Genomic DNA, 17,533 nt, shown 5'->3' with positions numbered 1-17,533 from the left:
ACCACAAATTTTAAAAGAAGCTTAAAAATGAGACTCAATAGTTTGTTTATATTTATTTTATAATTATTGGAGTGAGAATGTTGAGAACAAAAGTAATTCAGGGCTGGGTGCGGTGGCTCACGCCTGTAATCCTAGCACTTTGGGAGGCTGAGGTGGACGGATCACCTGTGGTAGGAATTCGAGACCAGCCTGGCTAAGATGGTGAAACCCCGGCTCTACTAAAAATAAAAAGAAATAGCCAGGCGTGGTGGTGCCCACCTGTAGTCCCAGCTACTCGGGAGGCTGAGGCAGGAGAATTGCTCGAACTCGGGAAGCAGAGGTTGCAGTGAGCTGAGATCGTCCCACTGCACTCCAGCCTGGGGTGACAAGAGCTGGAGTCCGTCTCATAAAAAAAAAGTAATTCAGAAGTAATGGGGGTTCAGCATATATAGTAGGGTTATGGCAGTGTAAGAAAGCTTGTATTCTGTCCTGTGGGCAGTGTGAGCCATTGGAAGTTTTCAAGGAGGACTTTATCAGCATGTGATTCACAAAGTCCCCTGGATCAGTGTAGAGAATTTATGGGAAACGGGCAACCCCACAGACAGGCTAGCCAGCTCAGAGGCTGTTTCTATAGCCCAGCTGAGAACTTATGGGATCCTGAACATGGACAGTGTTGGTGGGGGTATGGGAAGAATAAGGAGAGTGTGGATTCAAGTATTATTTAGGATATAAATCAAGCAGACTCATCAACTTATTAAATTGGCAGATGGCAGCAGGCAAAAGACAGGATGGAGTCTGATTGACTCCTACTTTTCTGGCTCAGATGACAACATAGATGGTAGTGCCTTTATGAGAGAATCAAAAATGTGGAGCAGACGTGGGAGTTAATGGGTTGAAAGCCAGAGAAACTAAAATGGGCGCAAGTGTGACATTATTCCACTCATAATGGGCGTAACTGATCAAAAGTGAATGTTAAATTTGATCTATGTTTCTGAGGCAGATTACATTCCCAAATTATTCATAAGGTTAGATAAACAAAAGCATGGTATTTGCAGTTCACAGAAATGTTCTAACCTCATTGTGTCGTGTATTCTCTGTGATTTTTTTTTTCTACTAAGCAGCCAATTCAGTTTTCAGACTTGGACTTCATCTCTTTATGGGGTAGAGGAGAGGCTGATGTTAACTGAAAGAGGATTCAGATTGCAATGATCTGGATAGGGTCTTGGCGCTTATGCCTGTCAGTTAAGGTGACTCTTGACAAGTACCTTAACTTCTCGGAGTGTTAGTTTTCTCATAGGTAAAATGGCCAAGAATGATTGCAATGGAACAAGTATGTGAGAGTTCTTTGGAAACTGCAGTTATGGCATTGTTATTTTTGTTGAGAGAGATATTACTTGGGACATTGAAGAAAGCCTACCCTGCCCCAGAAAGTATAAGTGTAAGTATTGATAATCTGCTTCTGAGGAAGAGTGAACAACAGATTGAATTACCATCCCTGGAGTGGTTCTTGTTACTTTTCCACTATGAGTCAGTCTGAGAGCTGATGTCCTAGAAATCTTATATATATATATATATATATATATATATATATATATATATGAAAAAATTAACCATTGATGATAACAATAATGGGACACTGGGAAGAAGTTAGACATCACAATTAAGCCTGTGATGGTGTTATGACAATGTTTAGATCCCTGTTCCCAATATCCCTGTGTTATGCACAAGGAACATAGGCAAAGTAAAGCAAACTAACACTTTATTATCTGATTAAGAGGTCAGATGTAGAGGGTTCCCTTTCATCTTTCCCAGGTAGGACAACAGCCTTGAACAATGGAACTCTAAAGGGACAGATCCAAGGGAAAAGGGGTACAAACTAGAAAAAGACACAGAAATAGGATGGAGACCCAGGCTGAGGCCAAAAATGGAGATGGACCCCAAGAAGAGGGCTGAGTTCCCTCAGAGCATTCCTAACCCTGAACCTTTTTTTTTCTCTGCCAACTTCCTTATATCTGTTTGGAAGACTCAAACAATAATCTTTACTGGTACAGTCATGTGTAAGCAAGATGGTTAAGAAAAGAGGAAAAGGGAACAAGAGAGAAGAAGTATTTACCTCTGTCCCCTCAGGGAGCCATACAATATAGGCAGATAACTTGCCTTGATTTTTAAAGTTCTTTAAAAGAGCTAGCTCTGCTTCTAAAAATTGTGATCTTTTGTCCTGGAATCTGACTAACCCAAATCAATACTCCTTCTCCTAGGGGGTGAAGTAAAGAAAGATAAGCTTGTCTTCTCTTTGAGTCTAATACAAATAATGTGGGTGACAGAATTTTTTCCTCATTTCAAAAGGAACTTAAATCACTCACACATTCTGAAAGAAAATTAAGTTTTCTAAATGAGATATATTGGAATTCTGTTTTCTTCTTGCTCAGTACTTTTTTTCTTCTCCATCCATAACCTAGAATTTTTAACACATACTTAGCTACTCTGGTCAGGAGGGTTACCTCCTCACTTACTTGAATAAAGTAAATGTTCTGTCTCATTTGTTATCGCCTTTCTGTAGCTCATAAACAAAGAGAGTATATTATCAGGCAGAAACAAGTCTGGACATTGGTCAATATTCGTGGTTAACTCAGTTCTGCTTGCATTTGACCTGGTCTATGGTGACCGCCAGAAAAGTCTGCAGCAAAGCCCATTTGGTGAAGTCAACAGTAGGTGCACACTGTGTCCTATTGATGAAGTTAGAATATGAAGTTCAGTCTATATCCTTTACAAACACTGATATATACATACTTGTCCTTTCTTTTCTTTTCTCCTAGAAGTATCGATATCAAGATGAGGACGCTCCACATGATCATTCCTTACCTCGACTAACCCATGAAGTAAGAGGCCCAGAACTCGTGCATGTATCAGAAAAGAACCTCTCTCAAATAGAAAATGTCCATGGATACGTCTTGCAGTCTCATATTTCTCCTCTGAAGGTCAGTTATATTGCTCTTCCGACTTTATAGTTGGTGACAGTAGTTGGTCTTAATTGCTAATGGAGATGTTTGCTGGCCCGATTAAATGAGGCTCTTTTAAAACATGATAGACGACACGGGTTGCCAAAGGGTCTTTCTTGTGCATTGGAGGCCCACCTTGTATTTTTGGGACATATTTTTATTGCAATTGTTTGAATATCTGGAAAAATCATTTTAGTTGCTGAGAATGGAGTAAAGAAAGCGCCAAGAGTGAAACACTGAAAGGGAAAATAAGCTAACCACATATTTTTAAACCCCAAGTACATCAGGGTTTTGCTCAGATGCTCTCTGTTTGTCAGTACTCGTGGTCCGACAAAGGGAGCAAATATAACATGATCACATCTAATGATTGCCTTACTGTCTAAACTATAAAGGAAAATGTGTGAGTTGTCTAATCAATTCCTCTATTTTATCCTAGAGAAAATTGTTTACTAGATTTATTTCAATTCGGTGTCATACTTTTCCCAACACTTTCTACTTTTTAAAATTTAATTTTAAACAATTGCTTGATAAATTATATTTTGACAAGAAGAAGGTATAATTAAATGAGAAAAATACTTTTCTATGCCCCTTGGCTGTGCAAATTACTCTGCTTTTTTTTTTTTTTTTTTGGCTGAACTGGTGCTACTGGATTTTGTGTTTGGGATAAAAAGCTTATAAAGGTTGATTAAAGTTTAAAAAGAAAAAAATCAGAATATGGCTGAAATAACAGAATTGAAATGGAAAAAATAAAAGCACCTACCAATTAACTCCTTAGTAATTATTGCTAAACAAAAATTTCTTTCATCACCTAGAACATTCATTTTGCCAGCACTTCTACATAGCTGTGCTACAATAAAAAATAAAGACATAAAAGTGTCTCCTGTGTTCTCTGGATCTTATTATACCTGCAAAAACATCTAAGAGAGGTTAACTTATGCTTAACCTTACGTTTCAAATTTTGGAACATTTCAAACATATTGGTATGCTAAAAATGTATTATCAAATAAATTAGCTATAGCTACTACCAATACATAAAAATATTAGACCAATTATCAAATTCCAGTAAATATTATATAGTAAGTAAAAATATGTAAATATTAATATTATGCTTCTGGGATTCATTGTGCAAATCTCTGCAATTTCTTTGCAAGTATTTGGATGACTGGTGGAAATGAGTATGTTTAACCTGGAGAAGAAAATATTAAGAATTGGGGGACATGGGACTAAACCTTTTTTACCTCAAGAGCTGTCATCTGAAAAACACGACATCGATGTCATGCGGAAGGCAGAAGCAGATCCACTGTGCATAACTGACAGGAATGTATATTATATTTGGGAACATTTTAACACCACAGCTCCTGACATTTATAGCTACTCAGAAAAATTATAGACTACTTCATGAGACAGAAGTTCCCTATCCCTAGAAATCTTTCAGCAATGGATAATGACTCGTCAGAGGTTTTGTAGAAAAGACTCCTTCTTCCCCAGAAGGGTAAACAAAATTGTCTTTAAGGTCCTGTTTAGGAATCAGAATTCTGTGTTCAGTATAGAATCTTGCTGATTCCTAGAGTTAGACAGTACTCTTTAATATTTTCTAACAATCGCTGATCCTTACTCTGTTTACAAACCACTGAAAATTGAGAAAGGGCAGGGCCGAGAGACTGAACTGCATTGAAGGTACTTACATTTCAGTTTTATTCTTTCAAACTGGTTGAAAAACTCCCTATAAGAACCTCCATAGATCAAGCACAGTGGCCCGCACCTGTAGTCTCAGCATTTTGGGAAGCTGAGGTGGGAGGACCGCTGATCCCAGGACTTCAAGACCAGCCTGGGTAACAAGGCAAGACCTTGTCTCTGCAAAAAATTTAACAAATTAGCCAAGCGAGGTGGCATGCAAGTGTAGTTGCAGGTATGCAGGAGTCTGAGGTGAGAGGATCATTTGAGCCCAGGAAGTTGAGGCTGGAGTAAGCCATGATCACGCCACTGCACTACAGCCTGGGCAACGAAGTGAGACCCTGTCCATGCCACAATCCCCAACACACAGATACATAAAATTCGCCACCTTTCTCCCTTCCCAACCTTTCCTCCTTAATCAACTCTAGAGCATATCTCCCAAAGAACTTTAGGCAAAGTAGGTAGGATAATCAAGTCTAGCATTTTATATCCTTCTACTAGAATTGATAATATGGTGATTATTAGTATTATATTTAAGTCAACTAATAATGATAGATGAAATATTTGAAATAAGTGCATCTTTTGTCTTATGAGTAGGATCATGCCTGAAAGTAGTGAAATTCCTTGTGTTACTTCTGGGATTCAAAAATGGAATAGGGAGAGTCCAAATTTTATAATTAGTGCTATTATAATTATGAGGGATGCTAGCCTGGTTACAGTAAAAAAAAAAAAAAAAAAAAAAAAAAAAATGAACAGAACAATGAAAGCACCATGGGAGCTTTGTTTTGTATATTAAGTCTTCAGCATATACGTGATAATATAATTATCTGAACATCTGCTGTTTTGGTGATTGCACTATCATTTATTATGCTACTCACTGTCTCATTTGGAAAACGTATATCAGAGTTGAGGGGAAAGTATGCTTTTTCTAAAGCTCAGATCTCATATAAACAAAGGAATTTTTCCTATTTTTCCTTTATCCTTTGCCTTCCAGGAATCTTACAATTAACTGTATTCAACTTCAATGGGTTTCTCTTAGCCTAGATTTTCTGTTATATTTATGTCACTTCTAACTAATTTCCTAGCCTTTTATTGAGGGCACCTCATGTCAGTTTTAAGAACAGCCAACTATGAATAGCAGGCCCCTGGGATAAAACACCATGGTCCTAATAGATTTTTCTCCTTTTTGGAACCACCAGTTCTGTGGTATGGCCCCAAGGTATTGTGAAGAGGAGGGAAAGGGAGGCTCATCAAGGATTTCTACACTGGGGCTGTGAGGTAGCTATTTTGGGACCAGGATTTTTTTCATCATGACCTTCTCGAGGTGTTGTTTATGCTAAACAAGATGTGTTTGAGTTTCTATTTATTTATTTATTTATCTTAAACTTGTATTATAGGTACAGTGGTACATGTGCAGGTTTGTTATATAGGTAAACTGCGTATCATGGAGGTTTGGTGTGCAGATTACTTCATCACTAGGTAATAAGCATAGTATCAAATAGGTAGTTTTTCAATCCTCACCCTCCTTCCACCCATCATTTTCAAGTAGGTCTCAGTGTCTGTTGTTCCCTTGTTTGTATCCATATGTACTCATTGTTTAGGTCCCACTTGTAAGTGAGAATATGCAGTATTTGGTTTTCTGTTCCTGTGTTAGTATGCTTAGGATAATGGCCTTCAGCTCCATCTATGTTACTGGAAAGAATATGATCTCATTCTTTTTCCTTTACTTTCTTTTTTTTCTTTTCTTTTTTGAAACGAAGTTTCCCTCTGTCACCCAGGCTGGAGTGCAGTGGCACAATCTTGGCTCCCTGCAACCTCTACCTCCCAGGTTCAAGTGATTCTCCTGCCTCAGCCTCCTGAGTAGCTGGGACTACAGATCTCCTGACCTCGTGATCCTCCCGCCTTGGCCTCCCGAAGTTTTTATGGCTGTGCAGTATTTTGTAGTGTATATGTACCACATTTTCCTGAACCCAGCTACTGTTGATGGGCATTTAGGTTGATTCCTTGCCTTTGCTATTGTGAATAGTGCTGCAAGGAACATACCTTTGCGTGTGTCTTAATGGCAGAACAATTTATATTCCTTTGAGTATATATCCAATAATGAGATTGCTTGGTCGAATGACAATTCTGTTTTAAGTTCTTTGAGAAATTGTCAAACTGCTTTCCACAATAGCTGAAATAATGGTATTCCTACCAGCACTGTATAAGCATTCCCTTTTCACTGCAACCTCACCAACATCTATTATTTTTTGACGTTTTATAAAAGCCATTCTAACTGGTGTAAGACGGTATCTCTTTGTGGTTTTGATTTGCATTACTCAAATGATTAGTGATGTTGAACATTTTTTCATATGCTTCTTGGCTGCATATATATCTTCTTTTGAAAAGTGTCTGCTCATGTCCTTTTCCCACTTTTTTTAAAAGATTGTTTTTTGGCTTGTTAATGGATTCTGAATATTAGACCCTTATTGGATGCATAGTTTGCAAAAATTTTCTCCAATTCTGTAGGTTGTCTATTTACTCTGTTGATAGTTTCTTTTGTTGTGTAGAAGCTCTTAAGTTTAATTAGGTCCCGTTTGTCAAATTTTGTTTTTGTCAGAATTGTTTTTGACATCTTCGTCATGAAATCTTCACCAGGTTCTTTCCAGAATAGTATTTCCTAAGTTATCTTTCTGGGTGTTTATAGTTTTAGGTTTTGTATTTAAGTCTTTAATCCATCTTGAGTTGATTTTTTTGTATGTGGTATAAGGAAGGGGTTCAGTTTCAATCTTCTGTATGTGACTAGCCAGTTGTCCCAGCACCATTTATTGACTAGGGAGTCCTTTCCCCATTGCCGGTTTTTGTCCACTTTATTGAAGATCAGATAATTGTCGGTGTGCAGCATTATTGCTGGGCTCTCTATTCTGTTCCCTTGGTCTATGTGTCTGTTTTTCTACCAGTATTATCCTGTTTTGGTTACTATAGCCCTGTAGTACAGTTTGAAGTCCAAGAATGTGATACTCACAGCTTTGATACTTTTGCTTAGGATTGCCTTGGCTCTTTGGGCTCTGTTTTGGTTCTATGTGAATTTTAATAGTTCTTCTCTAATTCTTTGAAGAATGTCATTGGCAGTTTGATAGGAATAGCACTGACTGTGTAAATTGCTTTAGGGAGTATGGCCATTTTAACAATGTTGATTCTTCCTATCCATGAGCACAGAATGTTTTCAATTTGTTTGAATCATCTTGGATTTCCTTGAGCAATTTTTTTGTCATCCGTGTTGTAGAGATCTTTTACCTCCATGGTTAGCTGTATTCATAGGTATTTTATTCTTTTTGTGGCTATTGTAAATGAGATTGAGTTCTCGATTTTGCTCTCAGCTTGGATGTTGTTGGTAGATAGGAATACTTCTGATTTTTGTACACTGGTTTTGTATCCTGAAACTTTGCTGAAGTTGTTTATCAGATCATGGAGCTTTTGGGTAGAGACTAAGGGGTTTTCTAGGTATAGCATCATATCATCTGCAAACAGGAATAGTTTGATCTCTTCTCTTCCTATTTGGATGCCTTTTACCTCTTTCTCTTGCCTGATTGCTTTGTCTAGGATTTCCAGGACTGTGTTGAAAAGGAATGGTGATAGAGGGCATCCTTGTCTTATTCTGGTTTTCAAGGGGAATGCTTCCAACTTTTGTCCATTCAGTATGATCTGGGGTTTTATAGCTCAAGATATGCTTTTAGATTGTCTTAGTAAAGACACTCTGTGTATCTCTCCTTCAACACCAATAGTAATAGGAATAAATGTGTACCATTTTTCTAGGGGAAAAAAAAAGTCCGTTTTAAGGTTGGCCAATTTTGTGATGTAAATATTCCCAGCATGGCTGATCTCAGGCTACCAACCTAAAGCTACTTTTTAAATATGTGGAAATGGAGGCACATGAGGCTCTCATGAGCTAGTATGAGTGAGCTCCAGCACAGCACTGTGATATCAGATTCAAGCACTAGCATTTTTATAGCAATAGGATACATTTCCTAATCAAGTTGTTATTATCACAGTTCAACTGTTGAAAAAGTTGCAATGATTAAAATCTAATGGGTTATTTTCTCATAAAGGAAGCCTGTTAGAATCAGGGAACTGCTAAAAAGGTACAAGGTCTCCATTAGAACTGTCATATTTTCAACTTCTTTGCCTTCTTTTATCTGTCTAGTATTCTTGGGTCAAACACTAAAAGGAAGAAAAGGAGGCAAAACACATAATCAGATGCTTCCCCCAGAATCCTACTGAGAAAACAATGTGACTCTCTAGTATTAATGGAGAATTTACATATGGCATGCCTAAACAGAGTGTGAGATTGCTGGATAACAGTTTAAATGTCACATTGAGTGGGCTCTGAATCATTAGCTGAATAATCTCACTGTCACAGGTTTGAGTATCATTTTCTCCATCGTCGTGTATTACTTGAAGCCTTGGTTCTAAGATTCATCTGTCTTTAGTGCACACCAGCTGCCTAAGTGATAGGATGGGCTTTCTTAGCCTGTTTTCATTAGAGTGCTTTGGCCAGTGTGAAGTGTGGGATTGGAAAAAGAAATGCAATTTAGTGGTGAATTCAAGGGAATTTGTTTTCCTTTCCTCAAGGTGGGGATGCATTCTCTTCAGATGCTACCTAGAATCTTTCATAAAAGAAATCGGCCTATAATAAACCACAAGAATTTTCTTTTCAGTTTAGGTCTTCTCACTTTAGGTCAGTTCAATAAATATTAACTGAGTGCCTACTATAGCACTAAGTAATGGGGAAACAAAGAGCAGTGAAACGATTTTCAGTACCTAGATTATTCTCTTGATTCATAATTAATTATTTGTTACTTATGATTATTCCAAAACTGAAATTTGAACTCCTCAAACTTAAAACTATGGGGCCCAAGCACCTACCAGAGTGCCCTGTAGGAGTATTTATTAGCGAGAGAGAGAGAGAGAGAGAGAGAGAGAGAGAGAGAGAAAGGGGGGGAGTTAACTGCTGTCCTCTTCTTCCTTACCTAATCATCACTTATACAAAATTTCATAAATTCTAAACTTCATATTTTATCACATATTAACATATCTGAAATCTGGATGTGTCTTAAAATCAATGGCATCTTGCAGTTAAAATTGGCAGTATTTCCTAGGGTGTATTAAAAAAGAAATGTGTCTTGCAGTCAAAACCGGCTTAGATTCTTAGGTTCAGTAACTAATTACAAGGAAGATTAAAGCCTCTTTTTATAAATTGGTGTGAATTACTTTAATCAGATAAATATTATTGTGTGTCTTCGAATTTTCACAGGGACTGGAATAAACAGTTCTGGGAAGCTTTGCTGGAAATTAGGAGTATGTGAGGTTTGGGTAAACTTCAATACCCTGAGACAACTGGGCACTTGTTGAGTATATATAGAAGACATTTGAGAATCTGTAGGCAATGCACATTTGAGAACTTATAGGAGGAGAGCTGAAGCATGAAGAAGCCAATAAAAAAACTATAGACAAAGGATAACAATGTGTATTTTTTATACTATTTTCTTACTAGAGTTGCCAGAGCACAATCATAGGAAATTATGTTTTAGCCAAAAGTACAATAAAAACCCTCTTCCTACATAAAGCCTTTTCTATTAACTCTTGGCCAACCCCGACTGGTCATAAGATCCTATGGCACAAGGAGTTAGTGCATCCCACATAGTCATCATTTTAAAATATGCCTTATTCTATTGTTCTAAAAATTATTAGTTGAACTATACAGTAGTCCCCACTTATCTGTGGGGGATGCATTTTAAGACCCCCAGTGGGGCCGGGCGCGGTGGCTCACGCCTGTAATCCCAGCACTTTGGGAGGCCGAGGTGGGTGGATCATGAGGTCAGGAGATCGAGATCATCCCAGCTAACACGGTGAAACCCCGTCTCTACTAAAAATACAAAAAATTAGCCGGGCGTGGTGGCGGATGCCTGTAGTCCCAGCTACTCGGGAGGCTGAGGCAGGAGAATGGCGTGAACCCGGGAGGCGGAGCTTGCAGTGAGCCGAGATTGCGCCACTGCACTCCAGCCTGGGCGACAGAGCGAGACTCCATCTCAAAAAAAAGACCCCCAGTGGATGCATGAAACTGCAGATAGTACCAAATCCTATTTATATTATGTTTTTTCCTATGTTTTCATACGTATGTTATCACATAATTAAATTTATAAATTAGGCTCAGTAAGGGATTAACCACAATAACTAACAAAATATAATTATAACAATATACTTTAATAAAAGTTATGTGAATGTGCTCTCTCTCTCTCTCTCTCAAAATATCTTGTAGTGTACTCACCTGTTTTCAGGTCATAGTTGACCTCTGGTAGCTGAAACTGCATGAAAAGTGCAACCTAAGATCAGGAAGGACTGCTATATAATGTTCTTTCCTCTAGTTTTGCTGTTTTTCTTGCTCTTAGTAAATGTGTAAGCTCCCAAGACCTGGACTGCATCTTATTTTTGTTTTGTTTTGCTTTTCATTTTACTCCCTTATTGGAATCTAAAATGAAACTAGACTAGCATCTCCCAAAGTATGTTTGGTGGAATTTTGTCAGCATTATTAAAATAAAGGTATGAATGAATGCTTAAACACATTTGAGGAGTTAAATCCATTAACTTATTGAAGGATTTCTCAGAGCCTTTACTATAATAATATGAAATATAAACATCTAAGATGGAAATATGATTAGTACAAAGTATTTCCCAAACATATTTTGTCATAGAATTATTTCTTTAATATAAAATTATATTTTGGTTGGGCACATATACTTTTGGAGTGTACAACAAAGAAAGTGTGAAAGAAGAGGTCTCTCAAGACGTAGAAAAACTGTTTAATTTTTTGGAGCTGGAGAGGTTAGGATGGGTGTTGTCAGAGAAAAAAAATTATACACAAGATCATTTTTTACTTGAAGGAAGTATGAAATAAGGGAGAAAAGTCAAGGTTGCCCTATACTCTAGCAGTTGTGTAACAGTATGGAAAAGTTCTGAGAATTGCCAAGTAGTTGGCTAGGATACTGATGCATAATGTAAGAATTAAGGAAAGGGGCATAGAGTGGGCCCAAACATCCCATAAAGCAAGAGAGATGGGCATGAACAGGTAATGAAGGACCTTATGTAGAGACTGGACTTCACCTTGTAGGTAATGAGGGGTGACAACAGAATTTTTAAAAAGGAGAATGACATGACCTGATATGCAAATTAGACCATTATTCATGTCATGTGGTACAGTGGAAGGAATAATTGGAAAGGTACGACATCAGATTCAAGAGCATCAGGTGAAATGTAAAAGATAGATAAGCTTTGATGTAAAGCACAGGTATTGGGGTTGAAGGGAAGGATAGATTAGAAGGCTTATTTAAAAAGAGATATCATCAGGACATTGAGACCTATTACATATAGAAGGTAGAAAAGAGAGAGAAATAGAAGATAATTTACAATTTTTAAAATTTGACCCCAGAGTAGAGGATGTATCATGAAATGAAACCAAGAATGCCAGAGGAAGAGCAGATTTTAGAATGGCAGGGGAGGGAGTGGGATAATTTCTGAGTATATGTTGGAGTAACTGATTTTGAAGTATTTATGTTATACCCAGGTACAAGTGTTTAACAGTCACTTTGAAATAAAGATCTGATCTAGAAAGTGGAAACTTTGATGTTTTCAGTGTAGTTGGAGTTGTGAAAATGGATGGGATTGCTCAGGAGAGGGGAGAAGAACACAGAGGACTGAAACACAGGTCCACCACCACCATATATGGGCTTTGGGGAGAAAGAGGTACCTACCGAGGATAACATGAAGCAGTGAGAAATTTACCACAACATTTAGCCCTTAGTAGCTTGGAGCTTCTATTTTCATAACTAAGTTATGAACTTCTACTAAAAGGGAGTCATGTCTTTTAAATACAGAAATTTGTAGCTCCTCTACAATGCCTAAGATGGTGTTGACCAAATAGCAGATGTTTTAAAATACGTATTTGATTAATTAAAAAAAAAAAAAGAAAAAAGAAATACCTTATGAGTTACATTTGACCCCAACAGTCATGAGGCCCTGACCAGCAACTGAAAATAATGTGTTTATTTTTCCTTTCTAGACATAATGTTTTTAATAATACCACTGATTAGAAAACTATTCTGATTCTTGATATTTTAGGCAATAATCTTTAAAAGTGTAAAATCCTTTCATTTCTATCTCTTGCCACTAGATGGTGGAAGTAGCTGAGATGATCATCCTGGAAGCATCTAGTCTTGAGGAAGAAACAGATTTGTGAAGCTAAATTAGAAGCTCTTAGTTAATAAAAACATAAGGGTTTGGCAGAGATTTGTGACTTGTGCACAGCGCATTGTGTTCCAGGACTAGTCCCTGGTGAGAGGAAATGGTTGAAATATGGCCTTGACAGACACATTCTGAATGTAGGCACAAAATCTCCTGATCGAAATTCCATGCAAATAAAGCATTCCTTTCCTCAAGTATCTTTAACTGGAAGGGGAACAAACAGCATACCCCCAATAATTCTGGCTATTTAGGCCAGATATTGAAAAGCGGGAAGAAAGGAATGTTAGGCATAGGACTGAACCAGCATCTCAAAATATAAGAATTCTTTTTAGAACCAAAGTCATCAAGGGTTAAGGCAAGCTTGTGTAACCTGCAGTGATGGGCCACCTGTGACTCAGGACAGCTTTGAATGGACCCAGCACAGATTCGTAAACTTTCTTAAAACATTATGATATTTTTTGCAGTTTTTTTTTAAGCTCCTCAGCTATCATTATAGTTAGTGTATTTTGTGTGTGGCCCAAGACAATTCTTCTTCTTCCAATGTGGCCCAAGGAAGCCAAAAGACTGGACACCCATGGAAGGGGTTCTCTCTATGGGTTTTGAAAGATGAGTTTGTGTGATGAAATTCAAATTTTCTACTTCTTTTATGTACATAGTATTAATAACAATAATGATAATGAATTTTTTCTAAAAAATATTAGGTTATTAAAATCATAAGTTTTAAAAATAAGTGTTTATATAAAATTCTAGATAAGTGTTAATAGTGATTATATGTAGCTGCAGATATTTCTAGAGTTAACCCAGTTACACAGAAATTTTTCTCAAAACTAAGATTTCACTATTGCCAAAACTTTCTGTAACAATTAGAATTAATGTACTAACACTCACAGAGGCTGCTCATCAATATAAGGCACTTATTGTTACTGTGGTTAAAGATGATATTGTTAGTGGTACCCTAAAATGATACGTAACTTCTACATCCCTCCCATATTTCTAAACAGTCTGGAATTGTAACCTTTTGGTGAGCATGTTTTCAATTCTTTTTTCTTAGCAAAGATAATCGGAAATTTTTCCAAACTCTGCAAAAATTAATTCTGAGACTGTTAGTGCTGTTGAATTTTTAACTCTTTCCCAGCTAATCCAGAAAAGTAATAGCATATAGTGGAAAGCAGATGGGCTTTAGAATCAGACTTACTTGTGTTTACAATGTAGCTTAGTTGCTTTCTAGCTGTGTCTATTAGTAAATCTATTAACTTCTAACCTCTTGGAAATAATAGTATGGAATTCACATTCCATGCTGTAAAGATTACTTGAGATAATACGTGGAAAGTCTGTAGTACTTGGCGCCTAGTAGTTGCTCAGTAAATGGTAATTATTTCTTTTTATTTATTTATTTATTTATTTATTTTTTTTGGGAGGTAGGTCTTTTTTTTTTTATTATTATACTTTAAGTTTTAGGGTACATGTGCACATTGTGCAGGTTAGTTACATATGTATACATGTGCCATGCTGGTGCGCTGCACCCACTAACTCGTCATCTAGCATTAGGTATATCTCCCAATGCTATCCCTCCCTCCTCCCCCCTCCCCACCACAGTCCCCAGAGTGTGATATTCCCCTTCCTGTGTCCATGTGATCTCATTGTTCAATTCCCACCTATGAGTGAGAATATGCGGTGTTTGGTTTTTTGTTCTTGCGATAGTTTACTGAGAATGATGATTTCCAATTTCATCCATGTCCCTACAAAGGACAAGAACTCATCATTTTTTATGGCTGCATAGTATTCCATGGTGTATATGTGCCACATTTTCTTAATCCAGTCTATCATTGTTGGACATTTGGGTTGGTTCCAAGTCTTTGCTATTGTGAATAATGCCGCAATAAACATACGTGTGCATGTGTCTTTATAGCAGCATGATTTATAGTCATTTGGGTATATACCCAGTAATGGGATGGCTGGGTCAAATGGTATTTCTAGTTCTAGATCCCTGAGGAATCGCCACACTGACTTCCACAATGGTTGAACTAGTTTACAGTCCCACCAACAGTGTAAAAGTGTTCCTATTTCTCCACATCCTCTCCAGCACCTGTTGTTTCCTGACTTTTTAATGATCGCCATTCTAACTGGTGTGAGATGGTATCTCATTGTGGTTTTGATTTGCATTTCTCTGATGGCCAGTGATGATGAACATTTTTTCATGTGTTTTTTGGCTGCATAAATGTCTTCTTTTGAGAAGTGTCTGTTCATGTCCCTCGCCCACTTTTTGATGGGGTTGTTTGTTTTTTTCTTGTAAATTTGTTTGAGTTCATTGTAGATTCTGGATATTAGCCCTTTGTCAGATGAGTAGGTTACGAAAATTTTCTCCCATGTTGTAGGTTGCCTGTTCACTCTGATGGTAGTTTCTTTTGCTGTGCAGAAGCTCTTTAGTTTAATTAGATCCCATTTGTCAATTTTGGCTTTTGTTGCCATTGCTTTTGGTGTTTTGGACATGAAGTCCTTGCCCACGCCTATGTCCTGAATGGTAATGCCTAGGTTTTCTTCTAGGGTTTTTATGGTTTTAGGTCTAACGTTTAAATCTTTAATCCATCTTGAATTGATTTTTGTATAAGGTGTAAGGAAGGGATCCAGTTTCAGCTTTCTACATATGGCTAGCCAGTTTTCCCAGCACCATTTATTAAATAGGGAATCCTTTCCCCATTGCTTGTTTTTCTCAGGTTTGTCAAAGATCAGATAGTTGTAGGTAAGTGGCGTTATTTCTGAGGGCTCTGTTCTGTTCCATTGATCTATATCTCTGTTTTGGTACCAGTACCATGCTGTTTTGGTTACTGTAGCCTTGTAGTATAGTTTGAAGTCAGGTAGTGTGATGCCTCCAGCTTTGTTCTTTTGGCTTAGGATTGACTTGGCGATGCGGGCTCTTTTTTGGTTCCATATGAACTTTAAAGTAGTTTTTTCCAATTCTGTGAAGAAAGTCATTGGTAGCTTGATGGGGATGGCATTGAATCTGTAAATTACCTTGGGCAGTATGGCCATTTTCATGATATTGATTCTTCCTACCCAGGAGCATGGAATGTTCTTCCATTTGTTTGTATCCTCTTTTATTTCCTTGAGCAGTGGTTTGTAGTTCTCCTTGAAGAGGTCCTTCACATCCCTTGTAAGTTGGATTCCTAGGTATTTTATTCTCTTTGAAGCAATTGTGAATGGGAGTTCACTCATGATTTGGCTCTCTGTTTGTCTGTTGTTGGTGTATAGGAATGCTTGTGATTTTTGTACATTGATTTTGTATCCTGAGACTTTGCTGAAGTTGCTTATCAGCTTAAGGAGATTTTGGGCTGAGACGATGGGGTTTTCTAGATAAACAATCATGTCGTCTGCAAACAGGGACAATTTGACTTCCTCTTTTCCTAATTGAATACCCTTTATTTCCTTCTCCTGCCTGATTGCCCTGGCCAGAACTTCCAACACTATGTTGAATAGGAGCGGTGAGAGAGGGCATCCCTGTCTTGTGCCAGTTTTCAAAGGGAATGCTTCCAGTTTTTGCCCATTCAGTATGATATTGGCTGTGGGTTTGTCATAGATAGCTCTTATTATTTTGAAATACGTCCCATCAATACCTAATTTATTGAGAGTTTTTAGCATGAAGGGTTGTTGAATTTTGTCAAAGGCTTTTTCTGCATCTATTGAGATAATCATGTGGTTTTTGTCTTTGGCTCTGTTTATATGCTGGATTACATTTATTGATTTGCGTATATTGAACCAGCCTTGCATCCCAGGGATGAAGCCCACTTGATCATGGTGGATAAGTTTTTTGATGTGCTGCTGGATTCGGTTTGCCAGTATTTTATTGAGGATTTTTGCATCAATGTTCATCAAGGATATTGGTCTAAAATACTCTTTTTTGGTTGTGTCTCTGCCAGGCTTTGGTATCAGAATGATGCTGGCCTCATAAAATGAGTTAGGGAGGATTCCCTCTTTTTCTATTGATTGGAATAGTTTCAGAAGGAATGGTACCAGTTCCTCCTTGTACCTCTGGTAGAATTCGGCTGTGAATCCATCTGGTCCTGGACTCTTTTTGGTTGGTAAACTATTGATTATTGCCACAATTTCAGCTCCTGTTATTGGTCTATTCAGAGATTCAACTTCTTCCTGGTTTAGTCTTGGGAGAGTGTATGTGTCGAGGAATGTATCCATTTCTTCTAGATTTTCTAGTTTATTTGCGTAGAGGTGTTTGTAGTATTCTCTGATGGTAGTTTGTATTTCTGTGGGATCGGTGGTGATATCCCCTTTATCATTTTTTATTGTGTCTATTTGATTCTTCTCTCTTTTTTTCTTTATTAGTCTTGCTAGCGGTCTATCAATTTTGTTGATCCTTTCAAAAAACCAGCTCCTGGATTCATTGATTTTTTGAAGGGTTTTTTGTGTCTCTATTTCCTTCAGTTCTGCTCGGATTTTAGTTATTTCTTGCCTTCTGCTAGCTTTTGAATGTGTTTGCTCTTGCTTTTCTAGTTCTTTTAATTGTGATGTTAGGGTGTCAATTTTGGATCTTTCCTGCTTTCTCTTGTGGGCATTTAGTGCTATAAATTTCCCTCTACACACTGCTTTGAATG

General features: G+C 37.6%; 1 protein-coding gene across 22 annotated transcripts in view; it reads left to right on the top strand.

Moving 5' to 3' along the window:
• The window catches only part of DLG2 (discs large MAGUK scaffold protein 2), a 2,168,441-nt gene that overhangs the window by 1,088,319 nt on the left and 1,062,589 nt on the right, over positions 1-17,533 (top strand). For 19 of the 22 annotated variants that reach the window (XM_063783330.1, XM_063783332.1, XM_063783324.1 and 16 more), the window contains one exon: positions 2,796-2,957. In XM_063783330.1, the coding sequence (XP_063639400.1) occupies positions 2,796-2,957 (162 nt within the window). The remainder of the gene's footprint in view (positions 1-2,795; positions 2,958-17,533) is intronic. The other 3 variants (XM_054661589.2, XM_009423839.5, XM_054661588.2) reach the window with 1 other exon arrangement.

The sequence above is a fragment of the Pan troglodytes genome, chromosome 9, assembly GCF_028858775.2.
Source record: "Pan troglodytes isolate AG18354 chromosome 9, NHGRI_mPanTro3-v2.0_pri, whole genome shotgun sequence".
NCBI classification, from domain to species: Eukaryota; Metazoa; Chordata; class Mammalia; order Primates; family Hominidae; genus Pan; species Pan troglodytes.
Note: the sequence above shows the minus strand (reverse complement) of the source record. Positions and strands in the feature narration are given on the sequence as shown.